This window comes from Scyliorhinus canicula, chromosome 2 (genome assembly GCF_902713615.1).
Source record: "Scyliorhinus canicula chromosome 2, sScyCan1.1, whole genome shotgun sequence".
Classification (NCBI taxonomy): domain Eukaryota; kingdom Metazoa; phylum Chordata; class Chondrichthyes; order Carcharhiniformes; family Scyliorhinidae; genus Scyliorhinus; species Scyliorhinus canicula.
The window spans coordinates 30,052,629-30,079,254 of NC_052147.1; the positions used below are offsets into that span (position 1 = coordinate 30,052,629).

Sequence of the window (26,626 nt, forward strand, 5' to 3'; positions counted from 1 at the left end):
TTCTGATTACCCATTGGATACATGTCTGCATATCACTACAGGAGGGGGAGGCAGTCTTCAATGTTACCTCAGACTGAATGATGGTCAAACCCAGTGCTGTAGGCTGCCATCTAAACACATGCTTGATGGACTAACCGGCGGCTCCCCCCCCACCCCCCCCCCCCCCCCCCAGCGATAAACCAGGTTAGACATGTCTGATGACAGTGTCCTTCCAGAAGACGGTGTCTTGTTATGCTCTAAGTGTGGCATAAGCGGCTTGTGGTGCACTTGACAAAGGAAGGTTCAGACATGGAGATAACTTCAACATGTTTATTAAACTATATGCACTTCTATTACTCGGGTTCGACACTACTGCTAATCCTACTATAGCTACTCAGACTGACTAACCAGTCTGCTACAATCCACGTGGTGGGAGTGATGTTGAATCAACCCTGTATCTGTACTCACTGACTGGCTCCACTGGAAAGAGGCAGATCATGTGTGTGGTGTCCTTTATATATGGATTGGTGTAATGCCCTCCTGTGGTCGTGTCACCTCAGTGTGTATCGTGAATGCCCATTGGGCGTGTCCTATATTACTGACCTATTGGTTGAGTGTCTGTGTGTCATGTCTCTGGTGCTCCCTCTAGTGTCTAGCTAGTCTACATGCATTTACATTAACCCCTTGTATAGAACATAGAACACTACAGCGCAGTACGGGCCCTTCGGCCCTCGATGTTGCGCCGACCTGTGAAACCATCTGAAGCCTATCTGACCTACACTATTCCATTTTCATCCATATGTCTATCCAGTGACCACTTAAATGCCCTTAAAGTTGGCGAGTCTACTACTGTTGCAGGCAGGGCGTTCCACACCCCTACTACTCTCTGAGTAAAGAAACTGCCTCTGATATCTGTCCTATATCTATCACCCCTCAATTTAAAGCTATGTCCCCTTGTGTTTGTCATCACCATCCGAGGAAAAAGACTCTCACTGTCCACCCTATCTAACCTTCTGACTATCTTATATGTCTCTATTAAGTCACCTCTCAGCCTTCTCCTCTCTAACGAAAACAACCACAATTCCCTGAGCCTTTCCTCGTAAGACCTTCCCTCCATACCAGGCAACATCCTAGTAAATCTCCTCTGAACCCTTTCCAAAGCTTCCACATCCTTCCTATAATGTGGTGACCAGAACTGCACGCAGTACTCCAGGTGCGGCCGCACCAGAGTTGTGTACAGCTGCAGCATGACCTTGTGGTTCCGAAACTCAATCCCCCTGCTTATAAAGGCTAGCACACCATATGCCTTCTTAACAGCCCTATTAACCTGGGTGGCAACTTTCAGGGATTTATGTACCTGGATGCCGAGATCTCTCTGTTCATCTACACTACCAAGAATCTTGCCATTAGCCCAGTACTCTGCATTCCTGTTACTCCTTCCAAAGTGAACCACCTCACACTTTTCCGCATTAAACTCCATCTGCCACCTCTCAGCCCAGCTCTGCCGCTTATCTATGTCCCTCTGTATCCTATAACATCCTTCAGCACTATCCACAACACCACTGACCTTCGTGTCATCTGCAAATTTACTAACCCATCCTTCTACACCCTCTTCCAGGTCATTTATAAAAATGACAAACAGCAGTGGCCCCAAAACAGATCCTTGCGGTACACCACTAGTAACTGAACTCCAGGATGAACATTTGCCATCAACCACCACCCTCTGTCTTCTTTCAGCTAGCCAATTACTGATCCAAACCGCTAAATCACCTTCAATTCCATACTTCCTTATTTTCTGCAATAGCCTACCGTGGGGAACCTTATCAAACGCCTTACTGAAATCCATATACACCACATCAACAGCTTTACCCTGATCCACCTGTTTGGTCACCTTCTCAAAAAACTCAATAAGGTTTGTGAGGCATGACCTACCCTTCACAAAACCGTGTTGACTATCGCTAATCAACTTGTTCTTTTCAAGATGATTAGAAACCCTATCTCTTATAACCTATTCCAACATTTTACCCACAACTGAAGTAAGGCTCACAGGTCTATAATTACCAGGGTTGTCTCTACTCCCCTTCTTGAACAAGGGGACAACATTTGCTATCCTCCAGTCTTCCGGCACTATTCCTGTCGACAAAGACGACATAAAGATCAAGGACAAAGGCTCTGCAATCTCCTCCCTGGCTATCACTATTTACAGTGATGCACATCACCACAGACGGGGTAACAAAATATCTCCGTCAGCTTGGCTATTTCACAGTGGTCCGGTTTTGGGCGTGTCTGGTGGGGCGTTTTGCAACGGCGAAATGAGTCCCCACGATATTTTCATTGCTGGCTGCCTCGCCGTCTGATTCGCCAGATTCACACCTCAGCACCTCACCGCTAACTAGGCGGAGCTGCTTTTAAACGCTCCCTCACCACTCCGTCAGTCAACACACAAGCATGACAGCGCGCAGACCTGCCTCTCGCATTGGGGACGCCAACCTCACTAGGCTTCATGATGCTGTGGATCAGAGGCGCGGCATCCTGTTCCCCTGAAGGGATCGGAGGGCCAGCAGCAGGGTCACCAATACCGCTTGGGAGATAATGGCAGTGGCTGTCAGTGAGGGAAGCATGTCCAGGAGGACCGCTGTACAATGACGAAAGAAGACCAATGACCTTCCAAGGGTAAGTTACCACCTCTCTCCTGGCATCAATTCCACCTGCCCCCCCTCAAATTTCAACACCACCCCCACCCCCACCAATTCACTGGCTGACACCTCACACTCTCCCAAAATCCGATATTCATGCTTGTTCCTCAGAACTCCCTGGCACCCACCAGCACAACCCCTTCATGTCCAGGTGTGGTGCCCACACATGCCACCTGCTAAAGACCCCCGACCCATCAAGCATGCCGGCCACAATGCCCTCTCTTTATCCCTGCAGAAGAAGATAGCCAATAATAAATGGGAAAGGGTCAAGTCCGGGAGGTGGAGTCCCAGAGATTCGAGTCCTCACCCCATGAGGAATGGGCCCTGGAATTCACTGGATTGCCCGTGGAAAGAGCAGTCACTGAGAGCGAGGTTGGCCTGTACTGCAGGAGGTGAGGATCCACTGCCCCTTCACCCAGATGACCTGCCTCAAGTGAGTTGTTGATGTCGGACAAAATGATCCTTCCCTCTCACTCACCACGTGTCCATTGCCTTGTAGGATCTCCACCTGATGAGGCCGGGCCATTCAGAGCCGTCCCCAACCCCTGCCACCCAAGAAACTACCTTGGAGGAGAGCTCCAAGGAGACCACCATCGAGGTGTCACAGCTTTCAGCCCCATCTTCCATCAGAGCAGAGACACACCTCGATGGGTGACAATCAATGGACAGGCTTCTGGGGCACAGTCTGGGACAACACAGTTGCTGATGCACATCAGGAGGGGGGTGTTAGTGACATTCCAGCGAGGTCTATTGGAGGATTCCCAAAGCGAATGGCGCAGGAGATGGTGCCGACAATGCGTGGCACTGAGGCCAACACTGTTAGGGTGGCGACTGCAGTGGAAAACCTGGAGCATGACATCCGCATCTTGAGTGGTGATGTCCCAAGGCATGGCTCAGCCTGACACAGCCATGGCTGAGGGCCTCGACAACATGTCTCAGTCACCGAGAGATGTGTCCCATATGCAGGTGGACATTGCTGAGGCACTCCAGACCATGGCCCAGTCACTGAGGACCATCGCTGAGGGCATCGCCTCCATGGTGTAGACAATGGGGAGACTTCAGGATTACCAGAGCTAGATGATTCAGAGACCTCTGGAGTTCACTCCAGTTGCCCCTCTGTCCCATGGAGTCCCCCTCAGGGGCCCATGGGTACCATCAGGTAGGAGGAAGCGCCGGGGGCCAACCCAGGGCCTGCCATTGAGTACCCATGGAGTGGCGAAGGTGGCCAGCCACTCCCACCCCTCTGATGAGGCCGTGTCCCGCAGCCAGTATCTGGAACAATGCCGCCAACGAGTGCGTCGGGGCCCCAGAGGACGCCCGCCAGGGGCACTGAAGGCCTTGGGATGAGGTAAGCAGCTGGCTTCCACCACCTCTGATGTGCTTCCAGGGGAGACACCAAGACGTGGCGGTAGAATTAGGAGGGCCAAGCATATCGAGGATCACTGAAGGCGCCGGCGGAGGGGAGAAAGAGGTAGGTAGGGGGTGAGGAAGGGGTGATGAGTGTGTGTGGCACTAACGGGAGAGTTAGTGGGGAATTGTATCACACATTAAACAACCTTGTGCACAACCAGTATGACACCACTGTCACTTTCTTCCGCAATGCGAGCCAACCTCTGAACCCTTGGCTCATTTCTCCAGGCATCTCCCCCTCCTGCTGGGCACACCGTGTGCAGGTGATGGGTGTGAGTGAACACTCAGCAGACAGGCAAGCATCAGACTATGGCACTGGCATTCAGCTCTCTGCAGGTTATCATCACCCCCCTGCCCAGCACCCTGAAGTGTTGTGTCACAGACCCTGGGAGGGTGGGGAGATGGGGGTAGGGGGTGGGTAAGGTACTGATGACGGACCAGGCCACGTCCTAAGTGAAGGGGGCGAGTATGAGGGCCTCCCTGGCCCTCCGGGCTTGCTGGACCCTCGCCAGTGCCACCTGTCCTGCTGCCTCTGGCTGCTCCTCCAGTTCCTCCCTGGCCCTGCTGGTCCAGCGCCTCCTCATCACCCTCCTCGGAGGTGACCACATGTTCCTCATCACCCACCTCTATCTTGTTGCCCTGCTTCTGTGCGAGGTTGTGGAGGACACAGCGGATGACCACAAACCGGGCGACCCTCTGGGGGGTGTACTGGAGGACAATCCGGATGGGTTGAGGCATCGGAACCGCATCTTGAAGAGTCCGATCCACTGTTCAATGACAACTGGTGACCGCGTAGGCCTCATTGTAGCAAGTCTCTGCTTCGGTCTCCGGCCTCCTTACTGGTCATTAGCCACGTCCTCAGCGGGTACGCCTTAATCCCCCAAGAGCCAGCCGCCCATCCTAGGGTGGCCCTCGAAGAGGCCGGGGATGACCGGCTACCCCAGGAGGTAGCTGTCATGGTCACTACCCGTGCATGATCTTCATGTCGCACACAAACTGTATGATCAGGGAGTGGAACACCTTTCTGTTAACGTAGGGCACTCCCAGATGGTCCAGTGTGTGCAGGGCAACATATGTGCCATTCACTACCCCCTGGACATGTGGCATCCCAGCGATGATGAGGAAACCTGCTGCCTGGGCATCCGGTTGTGCTTGGCCCATGTCAAAGTTGAGATAGTTTTCTGCCCGGGCAAACACGGCCTGTCGGATGCACCTGTGGGCTATGGCCTGTGAGATGCCACACAGTTCCCCACTTGAGCCCTCGAAGGATCCTGAGGAGTAAAAGTTCAGGGCTGTGGTGAACTTGACGGCCACCGGGAGCGGGTGTCCTCCTCCTCCGCCATGTGGTGCCAGGTCCGCGAGGACATGGCACAGGTACCACACAATTTCCTTGCTGTTCGAATGTACACCTTGGGCCACGGCGGACTCCCCCACTGGTCTCCACAAACGGGGGACCAGACGGACTGGCAATCGTGGGGTTTTCCCAGAGGATCGGAGGCCTCCAGTTGCATGCCCTTTGGGCAGGGTGGTGCCATGGTACTGCTGGTGCTACTGGGGCACCCCGTCAGTGCCACCCTCGACCGCTCTGGTAGCGCACTCCAGTACACCACCCGGACGGCCGCCCGCATTGTGGTGTTCTGCTGTGTCTCCATAGCCTCGCACAGCAGCGGGGCGATGTGCTGGAGGTTGGTGATGAGGAACATGCGGCCACCTCCGAGGAGGAGGACGAGGATGATGATGAGGAGCTGGACCAGCAGGGTCTGGGTGACTGGGCCGGGGAGGAACCTGAGGCCCAGCCAGAGGCTGCAGGACAGGCGGTAGCAGCGAGGGTCCGGCAAGTCCATAGGGCCATGGAGGCCCTCATACCTGTCCGCTTCACTTAGGATGTGGCCTGGCCCGTCACCCCCCCTCCCCCCCCCCCCCCCCCCCCCCCCCACTCCCATTGCCCACCCACCCAGGGTCTGTGTCACATCACTCCAGGGTGCTGGGATTGTGTTGGCACTGTCAGTGGGTCACTGTCGAGGGCAGGTGGGGGGGGGGGGGGGGGGGGGGGGGTGATGATAACGCCCAGAGAGCTGGGCGCCAGTGCTCCTCAATCTATGCCATTGTCTGACCCCTGCCTGTCTGCTGAGTGCACGCTCACACCCATCACCTGCACGTGGTGTGCCGGGGCAGGGGGGGAGGGGTTGCCTGGAGAGATGGGTCAAGGGTTCAGAGGTCGGCCTGCATTTCGGATGAAAGTGACAGAGGCATCATACTGGTTGTGCACAAGGGTGCTTAAGCTGTAATACAAGTCCCCATTCTCCGGATGGTGTTGCCCCCACCCCCCCCATCCACCCTATCTACCCCCCACCCCGTTCCCCTTCCCCCGGTGCCCTCAGTGATCCTTGATGTGCCAGGCACTCCTAGCTCTACCACTACCACGTCTAGGTGTTCCCCCAGGATGCATATCTGAGGTGGAGGCAGCCAGCTGCTTACCTCGTCCCTTGGCCTTCGATGCCCCGGCGGGCGTCCTCTAGGGGCTCTGAGGCCCAGAGGGCCCTGGCACACTTGCCAGCACGGCACATGCTCAGCCGTACCGCCCTGTCCTATGTGCTGACTTCGAGACGCGTCCTCGTCAGAGGGGTGGAACCCGGGGGAGCTGGTGGCCACCATTGCCACTCCATTGGACGGGTCCGGGTTGGCACCCAGTGTTCCCTCCTCCCGGTCGGTGCCCATAGGGCCCTGGGGTTCACCTTGAGGCGGAGGGCAGCTGGCTCAAGCCCCGGCTGCCCCTGCGTCATCTGGTTCTGCCAGCCCTGGCGGTCCCCATCGTCTGCACTCGCCGATGCCCCTCAGTGACTGGGACATGCTCTGCCAGCGCCTCAGCAATGCCCACCTGCGACTGGGGCAAGCTCTGCAGCGCCTCGACCATTCCCATCTGAGAGTGGGACATGTCCTGCAGAACCTCATCAAGGTCAGCTTGGTACTGGATGACATCACCCAGCGAGGCAGACATTCTGTTGAGACCTGTTGAGGGAGGGTTGGGGGGGGTCGCATGGGGAGTTGGAGGGGGTGGGGGCCGTTGATGTCTACTCACTCATGCTGCCCGGTGTAGGTCGTTGACTTTTTTTGGCACTGGAGGTCAGTCCTCTTTGTCACACTCTCCGAGCTTACAGCTGCCGCCATCATGTCCCAGGCAACATTGGCTGCCCTATGGCTCACCATCTGGGACCCTCCTGATCTCTACTGGTGCCAGGAGCCTCCCCAGATCAGCTTCCCCGAATCTTGGGGCTGGTCTCCTTTGTGCCATTGTTGCGAGCTGGCAGGGGTTGGCTGGGCAAGTGCAGCTTCAGTGCTGCTGGACCTCGTTAGCAGGGAGCTGGCGATCGCGGTCCCGGCAAATCAGCTGTTGAGCCGTCATTTGCGGCGAGAAGCCCATGAGGCCTCATTAAGTGGACCAATTAACATTGAATAGTGTTATCGGCCTCGCTGGGCCGAGCGCCGGGCTTAGAAATATTTCCAGAGAATCGCGCCCATAGAGATTGGTTTTTAAATATGTAAAGATGAAATTGTGCAAGTTTTTTTTATAACTATAACCAAGTATGTAATTGAATAAACTTTTAATATTGTAAAGAAAGTATGTATCTCGGACTCACTCTGGGAAATAGGCCTGCCCAAAACTAGCGATCCCATGCATTTACACTTATGGGATCAAAGGGGTGGATGTGGTACTGGGTACAGCCTGACAAGCGGGAAGAACACACATCAAGTGTGAAACAAAAGGGAAAATGCTGGAAAATCTCAGCAAGTCTGGCAGCATCTGTAGGGAGAGAAAAGAGGTAACGTTTCGAGTCCGATGACTCTTTGTCAAAGCTCCACATCAAGCGTGACTGTCCAGGAGTCTCTCCCACTCTTACCCTCAGCCATTGGCGTGTTTGTTGGAAGATTTGCAAGTCAACACTCAACCTGTTGGCCACGTTATGCACGCGCCTTCCTTGGCCATCAAATACTGGGGTGGGACTTGAACCCCGAGCTTCTGGCTCAGAGAGAGGACGCGACCCACGGCCCCTCAAGACCACCACAATACTGGCTTCTTTTCAACTGGTAGTTTTTCCATGATTTTAACACTGACATTAGCTAATGGGAGATAGTTGCCGTGACACCAGTAATGAAAAAAGTGCAGAGCTGTCCAAGAGTTTGCACACTCACAATCACTGGCTGCTTTAATGACACTTAAGCCAATTTTTAAAGATGTTCTCTAAGCAAGTGACAGGGTTAGTGTGAGGAATAATGCAGATCTACGCTTTGTTCTCAGTAATATTTGGCACTGGGGCAAAATACAGATCGAGCATATCATGGAAATGAATCTTTCTTTATTGGGTCTGTGCAGGAAATGCACCGTACGTCATGACAACATACTAACAGAGCAGGCCCTGTTCAATCTGCAGTCTGTGCAGGATGGAGTGACCTTGGCTCCGTTAACTGTCGAGTTGCTGCAATGCAACCCAGGGTCCTGAGCTGGGGAAGTTGGGAGGGGGGGGTGCGGCGGGTTGGTGTTGAGGGATGGAGAAGGGTAGAGGAAGAGGGGAGGTAGCAATCAGCAGTCTGATTTCTGATAATGGACCCATGCCCAACTCTGAAAAGAGCAGACATCAGACGAACAAAGGACTGGGTTCGGCTCTGATGCCCTCCATTGTAGAACAGCGAGATGGCCCTCAACGTCCAGGAACAGTAGTTGTTCCTAGAATGGAGTTTAGCATTTTCTGGGAGTCTAGGAAAATTCCCATGGACAGTGAACCAGCAGTTGTGGATGCGCGATCCCATTGAATGCACATTCTAGCGATGGTCATACTACACGTACACATTTGAACCCAGGGATGTCCTGATGCCACTGATTTTTTGGTTGATTGACCTGACAGGTTCCGGCACTAAATTTCACACAGATTTTGGAATAATAAACAGAGACTTCGGACTGGTAAATACGAGTGGCAAAGCTCGAGGAAACCTTCTGCCTCCTGAACACTGTTGAATTGAGTCACGGAATACTGTTTTCAGACAAAGGCTGTTGCAAATTCTTAACAATGCCCGAGGAGAGGCACATGGGACCACCATGTAAAAGGCTGCCAAGCTGTTAAATTCAACATTCAACGATAAACAATCCTTAGAATAGATAATCAAGTTCTTAGATTGTTCCAGTGAATGAAACCTGGGTAGTACAGGTCCCAGATTGATAAATACATCTCTCAGGCTGCTGAAAGCAGCCATTAGCTTGATGTATGCAGGTCCCAAACTAATAAATACACCATCAGACTAATGAATAAAGCTCTCAGACGCGAGAACGTAATCATTAGATTGATAAATACAGCTCCCAACATCATAAAGCTTTCATCAAACTGACAAATACAGCTCCCACATTGTCATCAGCAGCCAACAGCTTGAAAAAAACAAGATATGTTGGAGAGTTTGATCAAGATGTGTTTAGGGATAGGTCCCATGTTTAGTAAATGATGTTTAGATGAGAAAAGTGTTGTGCTATGCGCAAGGGCATGTGAAATGTTAAATATGAGATTATTGCTATCACAGAGACATGGGGCTGGATTCTCCTCCGGCCGGATTCTCCATTGCGCCGGCAGCGCACCCACACCCACGGGTTTCCCAGCACCATCGGTTGGTCACAACGGGAAATCCCATTGGCAGGTGGCGGGTACAGAGAATCCCGCTGCCAGTGAGGGTGCGCCGCCCAGGAAAACGCGGCTGGTGGACCGGAGAATTCACCCATGATTGAGGGAGGGGCAAGACTGGCAGCTCAATATTCAGGGGTAGAGAGACTTCAGACGAGACAGTGGGTAACGTAAAGGAGAAGGCGGCATTGCAATATTGATCAAGGAGTCAATTGCTGCAGTAAGGAGGGATAATATCTTAGAAGGTTTCTCAAAGAGACCATATGGGTAGAACTTAGAAACAAAAAATGGGCAACCGCATTGCTGGGAGTGTTCTATAGGCCCCCAAACAGTCAGGGTAAGATAGAAGGGCAAATCTCAGAGAAATGTAAAAATAATAGGGTGATAATAGCAGGGAATTTCAACCGGCCCAATATTAACTGGGATAGCCGACGTGTGAAAGGCTTAATGGGGGCGTAATTTTCAAATGCATCCAGGAGACCATGCAGACGCTGCAATAATGGATGAACGGACATCGTGCGACAATCGGCAGGCGGGAATGTTCCCTTCCAGTCGGTGAACACTTCAGGAGTGAAGGGCATTCAGCCTCTGATCTTCAGGTAAGCGTTCTCCAAGGTGGCCTTCAGGATGTGCGACAACGCAGAATCACCGAGCAGAAACTGATAGCCAAGTTCCGCACGCTTGAATATGGCCTCAACCGAGACCTTGGATTCATGTCTGATTACATTTACCCCCCACCATCGGGCCTGGGCTTGCAAAATCCTACCAACTGTACTGGCTTGAGACAATTCACACCTCTTTAACCTGTGATCATCCCTCTCTCCAGTTGCTCCATCTGGACCTGTAAAGACTTAATTACCTGCACAGACTCGCATTCAAAGTATCATCTTGCATCATTGACTTTGTCTATACATATATGGTTGTGTAGCCCACCTCTTCATTCACCTGAGGAAGGAGCTGCGCTCCGAAAGCTGGTGATTCAAAACAAACCTTTTGGGCGTTAACCCGGTGCTGTAAGACTTCTTACTGTGCTCACCCCAGTCCAACGCAGCCATCGCCACAGAAAAAAAATTAGGAGAGCAGCGAGGAAGTATAAAAATTAAGAAAAATGTAAAGGTGTTTTGGATTGGATTTGTTTATTGTCACGTGTACCGAGGTACAGTGAAAAGTATTTTTCTGCGAGCAGCTCAACAAATCATTAAGTACATGGAAAGAAAAGGGAATAAAAGAAAATACATAATAGGTAACACAAGATATACAATGTAACTACATAAGCACAGGCATCGGATGAAGCATACAGGGTGTAGTGTTAATGAGGTCAGTCCATAAGAGGGTCATTTAGCAGTCTTGTGACAGTGGGGAAGAAGCTGTTTTTGAGTCTGTTTGTGCGTGTTCTCAGACTTCTGTATCTCCTGCCCGATGGAAGAAGTTGGAAGAGGGAGTAAGCCGGGTGGGAGGGATCTTTGATTATGCTGCCCGCTTTCCCCCGACAGCGGGAGATGGGGGTCAATGGATGGGAGGCAGGTTTGTGTGATGGACTGGGCGGTGTTCACGACTCTCTGAAGTTTTCAAAGTATATTAAGGGCAAGACGATGACCAGGGGAAGAGTAGTCAATACAAGCGAGGTCAATAACCAGGGAGCACAGATTTAACGTAAGGAGGGTTAGAGGGAATGTGAGGGAAAACCTTTTCATCCAGAGGGTAGTTGGAATTGTGAACTCATGGCCTGAAAGGGTGATGGAGGCAGGAACTCTCACAACATTTAAGAAATATTTAGATGAGCACTTGAAATGCTGCTGCATAAAAGGCTACGGGCCAAATGCTGATAAATGGCATGAGAGGAAATTGGTGCTTGATGGCCAGCAGTCACGATGGGCCGAATAGCCTCTTTCCATGCTTTCAAAACACTGTGACTCTCTGCAAACACATTGTGCAAGGAAAAGCCAGTGGTGAATGCTGATCTGCTGAATTTTCTGGAGGAAGCTAGGCTTGTTTCTGCCTGGGGTGAAGGTCACCTCATAAAAGAGATAGATATTCCGTCACTTAATCAGGGTCTCCTGAAGATGTTTCAAAAAGCTAAGGAGGTCAGAGGGGAATTTTCAATTTTTTTTCCTTCATAAATCGGAGGTTTTGCTCCTATCAGGAGATTACAAGTGTCTATGTTGTGATTAATCAGACACCACAACTGCCCGAGAGAGTTTAGCAGACTGTCATATCTCCCGATGGAATGATGGAGCTATCAGTATGTGTGCTAAATATAATCCTTACTATTTTCAGCATAGTTGCACTATTTAGTACCAAATATAGTCCCAATTAGAGTTTTGACAATATCACAGCTTTTCTAAAATCATCACTGCCAGAACGTCTCAGCTTCCTCATAATCCAGTACGAGACCAGCATTTTCACAAGTAGCGTCAACGCTGCTCCAGGGTTGGCCGACAAAAGGCATAACATGGCGTTGCAATCCATCAGCCATTACACATTGTGGATCATAGAATCACTTCGGTGCAGAAGGAGGCCATTCGGCCCCTCAGAAAGAGCACCTCACCCAGGCCCTCCATCCCACCCAACCTTCGGACACGAAGGGGCAATTGATCATGGCCAATCCACCTAACCTGCGCATCTTTGGACTGTGGGAGGAAACCGGAGCACCCGGAGGGAACCCACGCAGACACGGGGAGAACGTGCAAACTTCACACAGTAACCCGAGGTCAGAATCGAGCCAAGGTCGCTAGCACTGTGAGGCAGCAGTGCTAACCACTATGCCGCCCATCTGAAGATACAACCTGCACCTTTCGGCAATATTTGACTGTGTGGAAAGCAACATGCTTACCGTGAGTGCCACAGATCCTAGAAGAAGAATGACAGAATAGACCAGGCCTCTGCTGTTGATGCGTACCTGTAACACAAAATGAATCACTTCAGCTCCAAAATGCAGGATAGACTGCAGCATTAAAAATGACCCTTGCCTCTGAACACTTGAACAGCACTTGAATCCGCTTAGGAAACTATTTCCTGTGGAGGTCAAGGTTGCCAGTTGGAATTTCCCCATAAAGTTGGAATTTTATAATTATTTTGATTATTTTATCAAATAATTCTAAATGGTGTTTTCATTCTCAGCAACAGCATTCTCACCTCTGAGTCAGGGGGTTATTTCAATTCCCAGAGTGGAAAATGAAATATGATCACGGTTTGATTGCAGGACGTTAAGAGTTCATGGAGTCATTAAATTAGCACAGGGATAAATCGTTGGCTTTGAAAGCAGACCAAGCGGGCCAGCAGCATGGTTCGATTCCCATACCAGCCTCCCCGAACAGGCGCAGGAATGTGGCGACTAGGGGCTTTTCACAGTAACTTCATTGAAGCCTACTCGTGACAATAAGCGATTTTCACTTTCACTTTTCAATTTCAAATTCAGGTTGCACAAGCAGACACTGCACGCATTTTAAAATATAACTGCAGTCTCATTTTTGCTTCTCATCTCAAAACCTCGATCTTTATATCACTGACAAAATCATAGACTGCGATCTCATGTCATGGATTTATGAATTGACCTTTCCAATCTCATAAAATGGTCATGTCGGTGAATTGGATTGTAAACATCCATTCAGTGAATTTATCCACCTACTGAGGCAACGTTCTTATGATCACAAGTAAGCTTTAATGAAGTTACTGTGAAAATCCCCTAGTTGCCACATTCCGGCACCTGTTCGGGGAGGCTGTTACGGGAATCGAACAATGCTGCTGGCCCGCTTGCTCTGCTTTCAAAGCCAGTGATTTAGCCCTGTGCTAATTTAATGACTCCATGAACTCTTCAGCTCTTCAAAATTCTAATAGGACTGCTAGAAAAAAAACCAAGAAAACATAAGCGCAACTATCGACCGGGTTGACCACCGGGAAATGTAAAATATACTCACAACAGAACCCATGTTAATAACCATTGTCTGAAGGCCCCACGGCAGACCAAGGCCCACGAGGATGTCAAAAACGTTGCTTCCTATTGTGTTAGACACTGCCATATCACCCATGCCTATATAAAATAAAACACACTTATCAAAATCTGTCTGGCTGTCTGAGCGACAATTTGTTACTAACTCATAAGAATTTGATTTTTTTTTGTTGCTGTGAACAAAATCCACTAAAACTGTTGGTTCAGAGTTTTACTGAGATAGCAGCCACGTTTATGTCTGTGAGAATTCAGTTCAGGTAGAGTGAGGTGCACTGCGCTTGATCTAACATGAACAATTTGGGTTTTGCGCGTTAGGATCATGGGCACAGTGCCAAAGATCCATGTCCAGAATTAGGCTGCTGCGAGGCCTCCAACAATGGAAAGGGCCATCATCAGCTGGTGAGCTTTTTGAGTAGTGGAAGGCTTCCAATGGTTCCTTTTGGGAGGAAACCATCCTTCAACACATTAAGCCTCCCTTCTTCCCTTCTCCCTTCTTCCAAATAACTGGCCAATCGGCGTGGCTGAAGAAAACGGGATGTTTTATTAATACACCCGTGCCCTCTATTACAATGGCTATATTTTGCGTGGGATGCAGGTGGTACACCAACTTGGAGAAAACCTGGCTGGTTTCGAGAAGTGCTGGGAATGGCCTGAGGCAAGGGGAAAGGAAGACAGAGAGCATTATCCTAATTAAAATGATTCGCTTGGGGGTATTCACTAAATGAGCAGACAACTCCCAGAACACACTGGGTGGAATTCTCCCATTTTGAGGCAGAGGACACTATTCCCCGGACAAATTTCTAAGTGTAGTAGTGAGCGGGAAGTGCTGCGAGCTTCCCGCCGCAGCAAGGCCGGCAATGCTATTCAACGTTAATTGGTCCATTTAATGAGGCCCCACGGGCATCTCACTACAAATAGTGGTTCGCCGATTCACCGGGGCCGTGCTCACAAACGCCACCCCCCCCCCTAACAAGGTCGAGCACCATTAAACAGCAATTGCTCAGCCAACCCCAGTCAGCTTGGAACAATGGCGCCGAGGAGGCCGGCCCCACGATTTGAGGAGACTGACCCACGGAGGGTCCCCCACCCCAACCGGGATGCCCCCGCAGCCGAGGGTCCCCCCCCCCACCGCAAAGCACTGGGGTAGCATGCCCAGCACCCCCGGGTTCTTTGCTTGTGAGCAAAGGTGATACTCACCTCCTCGGCCCCCCATAGAAGCCCTTCCCTCAGGTTCACGTTTTTCAAAAGGAGAACTAAACAGCACCACTTGCTGGGGAGGCCAATGAATCACAGGAGGCCGTTGGATAAGGAATGGCTCCCATTAATTCTATGGAAATAGGGCTTAAATGGTGAGAATTTGTTTCTCACCATGCTATGGTGAGATCCCGATTTCCCCTATGGGAGCAGGCCAGTTGCATTGCAAACCATTTGGCGCCTGGCGCGGTTCTCATTTTCAGCCTCTCCCGCTATTCACCGGCCTCGTTTCGCTCTAGCTACTGTGCAACAAGGCTGGAGAATCCCACCCAGAGGACCCGAGGAGGTCCTCCTACTCTCTTCTCTCCGTTTCTCAACAGAAACGCTATGTTTCTGAACTGGCAGAGAGCCTGGACGCATCTAGGCCAAGTCCAGAATCTGCAAACTCTCCCCAGAAAAGCTGAGGTGAACCGGCTATCTCTCTCTCTCCAGAGGGCCTGCTGCGTGTGGTAACTGCATTTTCTAAACTACAGAGGCCTGAAGGCGAACCGTAAACTGAAAGCAAAGCTTGACGAATCAAAGTCTTGGCCTCTCCAGGCATAGTGCGATACGGTGTTCTTAAAAACTGCAGGAAAACCAGTACAGGCTACAAAACAAAGACTGTTTTATAAGATTACTGTGAAGAAAGCTTGCTGAAAAGCATCATCTGAAGAAAAGACTGTTTTCTCTTTCATCTATGCTTTTTTTTTTAACCCTTTCCACCCCACTGTGTTTGTTTGTCCTGTGTCAGTGTGTGTGTATAGAGGGTGGGGTGGGGGGAGTGGTGAGTTAAAGTGGGGGTCAAGTTGGTTAATAGTTGACCAACTGTATCTGCTGCATATTTTAGTTCTTGTTATAACTAAACACTAATTGTGTTTAAATTACAAACCTGGTGACTGTAATTATTGGACAAGCAAAGGCAAAAGACTTTAGGTATTTTTATAAGAATTATTGGTTAATTGGCTTGTGTTGTGCTTCTCGGACGGGTGGGGCTGGAATTGACCGCGCACTTCCCCAGGGTGAGTCCAGCAGAATGGTGCTGCCCATGAAGACCAGCTCGACCAGTCTGCCCTGGCATCAGGAGCAGCACAGCGCTGTGGCAGAAGGTTGTTGCACTCAAACCCGACATCTGTGGCGAATCGAGGACCGCCTTATGCACGTCACTCTTTAGCAACAGCACAGTGGTTAGCACTGTTGCTTCACAGCACCGGGGTCGTAGGTTTGATTCCTGTTTGGGTCACTGTCTGTGCGAAGTATGCATGTTCTCCCTGTGTCTCCGTGGGTTTCCTCCGGGTGCTCCGGTTTCCTCCCACAAGTCCCGAAAGATGTGCTGTTAAGTGAATCGGACATTCTGAATTCTGCCTCTGTGTACCCCAACAGGCGCCAGAGTGTGGTGACTAGAGGATTTTCACAGCAACTTCATTGCAATGTTAATGTCAGCCCATTTGTGACAATAAAGGTTATTATTATTATTATTGACGTTGACACGATTTCCCCCTGGCGTGGCAGATTGATGTGATGCCGGTGGGCAGCAGTTTTAACGACCATTCATGAGATGGAAATAAACGCAAATGGAATTTGTGCCACCCGCCAACAGGAAGCCCAGCCCGCCATTGGGAGAGTTGCAGCGGGATTTTACGCTGCCAGGTTTCTGACTTTCTGCCTCTCGCCAGATCCTCTTTGCCCACCCACCACCAAATCCTGCATGGGCAGAATGAGAACATTCCACACAGAGTTTCCTTTCAATGTAGAATGGCAGTCATTCCTTGCTGTTGAAGTTATGGAAATGGTGGATCCTATCACTACAGTGATACAAGGGATGTGGTAAGAGATTAGTCTCGACTGTGCTCTCCTGCAAACACTTGAAAAAGAAGTTTTATAAGTTATGGAAAAAATTCAGACAGCAATAGTGAAATATTATTTCTACTGGCAGCTGAATTAGAAAGAAGGGGTGTTAATTTAGAATTTATACCTGAAATCTACAGGGAAAGTTTTGAAGGAATATTTTATTTAAAAGATGAGATGGATATCGAATGTATTACCATAAGCGGTTGGATTAAATGGTATCGAAAACAGCAGGGAAATGACATTCAAGTAGATGGTGCTGAATTTCCACTGGAGTTTTTACCACTATTGCTCAATGGAAGTTCTCCAGAGAAATTGCCAACTTCTGCTATTAATGTGACTAAATGTGGAACTTGCCACCACATTGGGCAGTATTTTTAGGCTGGTTGGGTTTCTCTTCCTGCCATCCGAGGAGGTGGAGGGAAACACATCCCCGTTGACACAGCCCTACAGCAATTTCACACTTGGACGAGTGTTCATTGGCTGGAGGGGGGACATGTACCCCTCACTCAGGAGGTAGTCCCTCCTCAGAGAGCTACCAGCGAATCTGATTGAGCTAGAAGTTGCAGGTTGCAGGGGTGGCACTGCAAGGGGTCCCCGGAGCCTAAGGCCAGGATTTTTTGGCCCCTATGTGCTTTCTCCACAATGGATGTATTGCATTTGCGCTACACAAGTGTCAGACAATGGCCACCTCCTACAAGAGAGGATCTAACCATCGCCCCTTGGCATTCAATGGCATTACTATCACTGAATCAGCCACAATCAACATCCGGGGGGTTACCATTGATCAGAAACTGAACTGAACTAGCCACATTAATACTGTGACAACCAAGGCAGGTCAAAGGTTAGGAGTCCTATGGCGAGTAACTCACCCCCTGACACTCCCCACAGCCTGTCCGCAATCTACCAGGCACAAGTCAGGAGTGTAATGGAATACTCTCCACTTGCCTGGATGAGTGCAGCTTCAATGACACTCAAGAAGCTCGACACCATCCAGGACAAAGCAGCCCCGCTTGATTGCTCCCCCTTCCATAAACATTCAAACCCTCCACCACCGATGAACAGTGGCAGCCGTGTGTACCATCTACAAGATGCACTGCAGTAACTCACCACGGGTCACAAGAACATAAGAACTAGGAGCAGGAGTAGGCCATCTGGCCCCTCGAGCCTGCTCCGCCATTCAATGAGATCATGGCTGATCTTTTGTGGACTCAGCTCCACTTTCCGGCCTGAACACCATAACCATTAATCCCTTTATTCTTCAAAAAACGATCTATCTTTACCTTAAAAACATTTAATGAAGGAGCCTCAACTGCTTCACTGGGCAGGGAATTCCATAGATTCACAACCCTTTGGGTGAAGAAGTTCCTCCTAAACTCAGTCCTAAATCTACTTAGACAGCGTCTTCCAAACCCACGACCACTGCCATCTAGAAGGACAAGAGCATACCTGGGAACCCCACCAGCTGGAGGTTCCCCTTCAAGTCACTCAACGCCCTGACTTGGAAATATATCGCCATTCCTTCACTGTCACTAGGGAAACATCCTGGAACGCCCTCCCTAATAGCACATTGGAAGTACCCACACCTCAGGGACTGCTGCGGTTCAAGAAGGCAACTCACCATCTTCTTCTGAAGGACAACTAGGGATGGGCAATAAATGCTGGCCTAACCAATGATTTTTTTTTTTTTAAATTTAGATTAGCCAATTATTTTTTCCAATTAAGGGGCAATTTAGCGTGGCCAATCCACCTACTCTGCACATTTTTGGGTTGTGGGGGCGAAACCCACGCAGACACGGGGAGAATGTGCAAACTCCACACGGACAGTGACCCAGAGCCGGGATCGAACCTGGGACCTCAGCGCCGTGAGGCGGTTGTGCTAACCACTAGGCCACCGTGCTGCCCTGGCCTAACCAATGATGCCCACATCCCGTAAAGGAATTTAAAAAAAATGCGGCGAGCCATAGGCCACAGGCCAGATCTTCTGGATTGTCGAAATCTATAGGCTATTGTGTGGCTCACCCGCCCTGCTGTGGAACCCACTGCGAGGGGGTCAACTTCGGCAGGACCAGAATATGCCACCAGCGGGAGAGCCAGAAACCCCACCCTAAGTTCTGGGATTCCAGGACGAGTAAGTATTGGGGGTCTCAGGGAGGAGAGGCGGCAGGCTGGGCCTTGGTAGACAGTGGGGTATTGGGTTATGGTGGAGGGGCCTGGCTGGGGGGTGAATGCAGGAGGTCCTACGGTTACCTGACCGTAAGATGTTAAAGGTAAGCTGATGGAGGTGCCCCCTCCACCCCCCGTTTCCCCCCCACTCCTTCCAACCAAGGCCTGAACATGAGTTATTATACCCCACAACTGCTCCTGCCAGCCTAAAAACTGAGGCTGGGAGGGAAACGGCCCTCATCTGGTCAATAATTGACCACTTGAAGGCCTCAATTGGGATAAAGGTGAACTCGGGTCGGCCAAGGTCTCACCCGTCCCAGCTCAAAATTGCACAGCGATTGGGATAGATGGAAACACAGAAAGGAGCTCATCTGTGGAATGTCCCCCGCCTCTCCACTTGAAAACACACTGGCGGGTGGGGGAGCTATAATTCAGGCCATGGAGAAGCTGAGGCAAACAGCATTGCTGCTTTTAAGGATAAAGTGGGTAAGTGCATGAGGGAGAAATGCTGATAAGGTGTGAGGAAGTAAAATGGAAGGAGGCTCCTCATTAAAACAAACACCAGCATTGTCCAGTTGGGCTGAATGTCCTGTTACCGTGATACATATTCTATATAATTCCATGTAACGCCTCCAGATGGTCCGCAAACACCTTACCAAAGTTACAGCAGAAGATTGGTGCAAATAGGGAATTGGCACTTCTCACAGGGACGATTGTTTGGCTAGCCATCTTTCAGATTTAAACATCTGTGATTCCAAAGTAGTGTGTATCACACATCTGTGTCTCTGATTTCCTCCACTCACTTATGCTAGTGAGCTGAGCACATTACTTATCTTCAAGTTATATTGACTGCTCAAAACACTGTTAACAATGGAAAGAATGACGGACTTGACCTATTGTCTACTCTAGCTACTTTAAAGGAGCTTTCTGCACAATTAAATTTACTGAGATGCGGATATCCGACAGGGTGAAATTCCTAAAGCATGTGAACAATCAATATTAGCGTTGAGTCTTTGAAACAGAAATCAATTCTATTGGTCGAAGAGTTGGGATGTCTGTAAAGGCAGATTGGAAAATGTGAGGCATAAATCGGAGTTGCCTGGCCTCCGTTAGTGTACAACCCCATTAATAAACCAATGTAAAATGATCAACTGTACCTTGTCTGGCCACTATTAAGCTAGCCATGCAATCTGGAACACTCGTTCCTGCTGCCAGAAATGTGATTCCCATGATTATATCCGGAATCCCCAGTGTATACCCTGTCACAGTTACCTGCACACAGAAAAGAAACAAGTGAACATTGTCAAACGCATGACAATCATGTAACACAATAAGATCCGTACAAAAAGGTCGCTGTACTGCACTCATACCATCTCATCATATGGCAGTTATACAAATGGACATTTGAGACTGGGATCATACTATCCATAGGGAGATATGCATCAAAGTTACAAATGCTAATAGCAAATATAGCAGATTGAATGAATGGCCATGTCTTAGCAAAGAAATGATCTACTTCTGGCAACAATTAAACAACCGCAAGTCTTCAATTCCAAGTGTAAATGCTGCCACTCAATCAACCATCCTTCAAATGTGAATGGGTTCAACAGACCGGCCTTGATGTACAGGCAGATATAGAGGAACAAGGGCATGTTCAGGCAGATGTTCCTTTAAGATGATCCATGAATATAAAAGAATGGGAATTTTCCTCAAGTACTGAAGATTTATTTGGCCTGCTTGCAGTCATAATAATTTGGCCTTGTGTATGTTGTGCAATGATAGCTGTGATTTCAGCAGTCAAGACCCTGATATCGTAAAATTCAACACAAGACTGGGTAGCATAAAGTGAAAGAGTTGACTCACATCACACTTGCAGGAGCAAATGCCAGAAGATCAGCCTTGTTAGTCCAATATGCCAGCCATCTGTATAGACAGTTTGTTTGAGCTTTGTTTGGAGATGTGCAGTAGGCATATCAATTTTGACAGCTTATCGCAAGCAATCGATTTATATTCCGCCAAGAAGTTGTCAACTCAGAATGATTACCTATCTCAAGTCTATTCCCTCTGCTAAGAAAGAGGTTTAAAATCCCCAAAATGGGACAATAAATCCCATAATCTGTCTGTGATCCAGTGAGCTAAATGATATTGATTTGATGGATACTTAAAGGGTAGATTGAACAGTCAGCTTCAAAAACCACACAGCCTTGTGTTGGTTGTTCTGACAAATTCACACTATTCCAAGTGCTGCACTGAAAATGACATTCGACATTTTCCATCAAAACTAACATGAATAGGTAAGAAGTGGCAGAAGCGATAAAGTCACCTTGTCTGTCACATCATGGCCCAAATTTGTTGAGAGATTGCCTCGCCAAAATTGCTTCTTTAAAAAAAAATTGGATAATGCACCATGTACCTGAGCCCCTCAAACTGTACTGTCAATGCTACTTCACTTAGTTTAATTAGGAAATCTTTCTTTAAAAAAAAGGCTAAGTTAAAATAAAACCGGAATGGCTTAAAATGACTTCCTAATGCCAACACAATAAAAATGAACAACTGTTGACAAGAATGTTGTCAGGACAACAAGCGACATCATATTCAGCCAAATTACTGAAGGCCTTTCACAAAGCAATGCTTCTGCAATACATTGGAATTACCACAAGCTTAGAATTTTCCATTTCCGTACTATGCTGACTCAGTCAATGAGTGCACTACACTTCCGAGGATTTTATTTATTAACCCAATGTTTTTGGAGAATCTAATTTTGAGAAAATATAGACTGTATATCAAAAGGTTCAAACCAAGAGAACATTCCCAGTGCTTCAGTACTGGTTGGTCTGATAATGAATAACTTCCAATTGGTAATCGAACATATAGAACATACAGTGCAGATGGAGGCCATTCGGCCCATTTAGTCTGCACCGACCCACTTAAGCCCTCACTTCCACCCTATCCCTGTAACCCAACAACCTCTCCTAACCTCTTTTTGGTCACTAAGGGCAATTTATCATGGCCAATCCACCTAACCTGCACGTCTTTGGACTGTGGGAGGAAACCGGAGCACCCGCAGGAAACCCACGCAGATACGGGGAGAACGTGCAGACTCCGCACAGTGACCCAAGCCGGGAATCGAACCTGGGACCCTGGCGCTGTGAAGCCACAGTGCTAATCACTTGTGCTACCGTGCTGCCCAAATATTTATTGCTCTTTAAGAGGAAGATGGTCAAGTGATTTTGCCAAGGAAACATATTGTGTACGTTATTGTTGAACAAGCGGGACTTCCGGTGGCGGCTATGAAGGAGTAAGTAAGTCGCACATTTGGTGGCTCCCGCTCGGTTTGAACTTTTGGACCTTTTCCCCCAATTTTCTACCGGACTTCAACTGTAAAACTGAAGACAGAGGCAATTGTGTACTGAATTCCCACATCGGTGCACGGAGAGAAGGACTGCAAGTTCTCATAAAGGCAGAAACAGAAAGACAGAGAAGGCTTGGGCTGAAGCTGCAGCGGGAGGCAGCATGGCGGAGGACCGGACCACTGGTTTGTCGACCCAGTGGTCAATGGAGCAGATGATGTGAGTTATTCAGGACGGCTTTGCTAAGCAGAAACGGGACTGTTTGGACCCGATAAAAGAGTCGATTGAGCGGCTGGAGCTTAGATTGGACGCCCAAGATTGGGCGATCCAGAAGGTGGAGAAGGCGCTGGCTGATCAGGAGGAACGTCGAACTGAGGTGGAGTTGGAGGTGGGGATGTTGAGGGACCAGCAGAAGAAGCTCCTGGAGAAGGTGGAGGACCTAGAGAATAGGTCCCGCCGGCAGAACCTGAGAATCGTTGGGCTCCCGGAGAGTCCAAAGTAGAATACGCTGCGGCATACATCGCAGACATGTTTGAGAAGCTGCTGGGTGATGAGGCATTCTCCTGACCCTGGAGGTGGACAGGGCTCACAGAGCACTCGCGAGGAAGCCGCGAACGGGAGCCCCCCCCCCCCCCCGAGGGCAATGGTGGTGAGATTCCACAGGTACTTGGATAAGGAGCGCATTCTACAGTGGGCCAAGCAGACACGGAGCTGTAAGTGGGACAATAGTATCCTGCGGGTCTACCAAGACCTGAGTGTGGAGGTGGCCATGAGAAGAATAGGCTTCAACCAGATTAGGTCGATCCTTTTTAAAGAAAAGGGTGAAGTTCGGACTGCTGTATCCGGCCCATCTCTGGGTCACGTACGAGGAACAGCACTTTTATTTTGAGTCGCCTGAGGACGTGCTGGACTTCGGGAAAAGGAAAGGACTGTTGGTGGACTGAGAACTTTTGAACTTTGCAGCAGTGTTCATGTTTTTTTTTCTTTTGGTTTCTCTGTTATTTAGAAAAAAGTTTCTCGTTTTTCGTTTTGTGGAAGCTGTTTGTAATGACTTCTGTGTTGATTTGGGACCAGTGGCAGAGCTGAGTGAGTTAAGGTTTTTATTTGCACTATTAGAATTAGAACAGTACAGCACAGAACAGGCCCTTCGGCCCTCGATGTTGTGCCGAGCAATGATCACCCTACTCAAGCCCACGCATCCACCCTATACCAAATTTGTAATGACTTCTGTCCCCCACTATTGGGGGAACTTACTATCCCCCACTATTGGGGGATGGAGATGTGCTTGTTTAGATTTTGGTGTTTTTCTGTCGGGCAATTGTGTGGGGATTGTTTGATGTTGGTGTATGTTTGTATGTTTGTATGAGCGGGGGGAAGGGTGGGGAGGGAACAGTAGGTGGGAGAATATCCAGCGCCAGGGATGGGGGCCACCAAGCTAGCTGGGCAGGCTAGCTCACGGAAGCGCAGTGGGGGGTGTGCATATGTTCAGTTTATCAAAGGGGTTGGGTTACAGAATGTTGTTACTAGGGGGGAGGGGGGGAAAATGTTCCGCTGACGAGGGAGGGACTTGGGCTAAGGGACAGAGAGGAGGTTGGGGGCGGATGCTGCCTGGGGGCGGGCCGATGGAGGCGCGGAGCATGGGCTGGAGGCGGGCCCAAAAAAGGGTGATTGGCGAAGGGGGTGGGGCAATGAGCCCCCCAACTAGGCTGATCACCTAGAATGTTCGTGGGTGAAATGGGACGGTCAAGAGGGCACGTGCGTTCGCGCATCTTAAGGGACTGAAGGCGGATGTGGTAATGTTGCAGGAGACGCACCTTAGAGTAACTGACCAGATTAGATTGAGGAATGGCTGGGTCAGTCAGGTCTTTCACTTGGGACTGGATTCGGTACGCGATCCTGATCAATAAGCGGATGGTGTCTGAGGCGGGTAGAGTAGTTTTGGATGTGGGAGTTCGGTACATTATGGTCAGTGGGAAACTGGACGGGGTGCAGGTGGTGTTAGTAAATGTGTATGCGCCAAATTGGGATGATGTGGAGTTTATAAAGAGGATGCTGGGGAAGATACCGGACCTGGACTCTCACAGGTTGGTCATGGGAGGGGACTTTAACACAATTATGGACCCTGGCTTGGACCGGTCAAGCTCGAAAACGGGCAGGGTGCCAGCAATGGCAAAGGAAATGAAATGAAATGAAAATCGCTTATTGTCACGAGTAGGCTTCAATGAACTTACTGTGAAAAGCCCCTAGTCGCCACATTCCGGCGCCTGTTTGGGGAACTAAAAGGGTTCATGGAGCAGATGGGGGTGGGGGGTTGGATCCATGGAGATTTAGGCAGACGAGGGTGAAGGAGTTCTCCTTCGACTCGCATGTGCATAAAGTGTACTCCCGGATTGATTTCTTTATTTTGAGCAGGGCCTTACTGGCAGGGGTGGTGGACATGGGGAACTCGGCAATCGCAATCTCAGACCATGCTCCGCACTGGGTTGACCTGCAGGTTAGTAAAGGCAGTAACCAGCGCCCGCACTGGAGGTTAGATGTGGGACTTTTGGCTGACGAAGGGGTGTGCGAGCGGCTGAGGAAATGTATTCAGAACTACCTGCAGGTCAACGACACAGGGGAAATTTCAGCAGGGATGGTCTGGGAAGCACTGAAGGCGGTGGTCAGGGGGGAGCTGATCTCGATACGTGCCCACAGGGAGAAGGTAGACAGGGAAGTGACGGACCGACGGGTTAAGGAGACACTACAGATCAACAGGAAGTACGTGGAGACCCCAGAGGCAGGGCTTTTAAGGGAACAGCGGAGGCTACAGGCGGAGTTCGGCTTGTTAACCACAGGGAGGGCAGTGGAGCAGCTGAGAAAGGCGAGGGGGGGGCGATCTATGAGTATGGAGAGAAGGCCAACAGAATGCTTACACAGCAGCATAGAAAGAGGGAGGCAGCCAGGGAGATAGGGAAAGTAAATGACGGAGATGGGAACCTGGTTGGAGATTCAGCAGGGGTGAGTAAGACATTTAGGGATTTCTACAGCAGGCTGTACAGGTCGGAACCCCCTACGGGGCCGGAAGGGATGAGGCACCTCTTGGGGGGGCTGAATTTCCCAAAGGTGGACGGGGAGCTGGTAGAAGGAAAGGGGCCCTGATCGGGTTGGAAGAGATAGTGGAGGGTCTGAAGGCCATGCAGACGGGTAAAGCCCCAGGGCCGGAAGGGTACCCAGTGGAGTTTGATAAAAAGTTCTCTGGGATATTGGGGCTGGTGTTGATGAGGATGTTCAATGAGGCAAGGAAAAATGGGTGCTGGCCCCGACGATGTCACAGGCCACGATTTTGCTGATTCTGAAGCGGGACAAGAACCCAGAGCTGTGTAGGTCCTACAGGCCGATAGCCCTGTTGAATGTGGACGCCAAACTGCTGGCCAAAATTTTGTCCGCCAGGATTGAGGATTGTGTTCCGGACATTATTGGGGAGGACCAGACAGGGTTTGTTAAGGGTAGGCAGTTGATGGCCAGTGTAAGAAGGTTGTTAAACGTGATCATGATGCCCCCGGTAGGTAGGGAGGTGGAGGTAGTAATCGTAATGGATGCAGAAAAGGCTTTTGATCAGGTAGAATGGGATTATCTGTGGGAGGTACTGGGATGGTTCGGATTTGGGTGGGGCTTTATTGACTGGGTCAGGTTGCTGTATCAGGCTCCTGTGGCAAGTGTACGGACGATTAGGACAGTATCGGACTATTTTAAACTGCAACGGGGACAAGACAGGGATGCCCCCTCTCCCCACTGTTGTTTGCGCTAGCTACAGAGCCGTTGGCAATTGCTCGGAGAGCCTCAAGGGGCTGGAAGGGGCTGATCTGGGGAGGGGGGAGGGGGGGGGGTGGTGGGTGGGTGGAGCACAGAGTCTCGTTTTACGCAGAAGTCCTGCTTCTATATGTATCGCGCCCATTAGAGGGGATGGAAGAAATCATGAGAATTCTAAGGGAATTTCTCCGGTTTTCGGGATATAAGCTGAATATGGGGAAAAGTGAGATGTTTGCGGTTCAGGCAAGGGGACAGGAGAGGCGATTGGGGGAGCTGCCATTTAGATTAGTAGGGGGAAACTTTAGGTACCTCGGCATTCAAGTGGCGCGGGAATGGGACCGGCTGCACAAATTAATTCTGGCCCGGTTCGTAGATCAAATGAAGGGCGATTTTTGGAGATGGGACGCGCTCCCGTTATCATTAGCTGGGAGGGTGCAGGCGGTGAAAATGACGGTCCTCCCGAGATTCCTGTTCGTGTTTCAATGTCTCCCCATCTTTATTCCGCGGTCCTCTTTTAAACTGGTCAGCAAAGTAATCACTGGCTTT

The 26,626-nt window shown here is 49.8% G+C and overlaps 1 protein-coding gene across 2 annotated transcripts in view; it reads right to left on the reverse strand.

Annotated features, from left to right (window-relative positions):
• LOC119951867 (sodium/potassium/calcium exchanger 4-like) overlaps positions 1-26,626 on the reverse strand; it is a 295,680-nt gene that overhangs the window by 4,770 nt on the left and 264,284 nt on the right. For both annotated transcript variants that reach the window (XM_038775239.1, XM_038775240.1), the window contains 3 exons: positions 20,099-20,213; positions 13,666-13,778; positions 12,582-12,647 (listed from right to left, as the gene is read on the reverse strand). In XM_038775239.1, the coding sequence (XP_038631167.1) occupies positions 12,582-12,647; positions 13,666-13,778; positions 20,099-20,213 (294 nt within the window). The remainder of the gene's footprint in view (positions 1-12,581; positions 12,648-13,665; positions 13,779-20,098; positions 20,214-26,626) is intronic.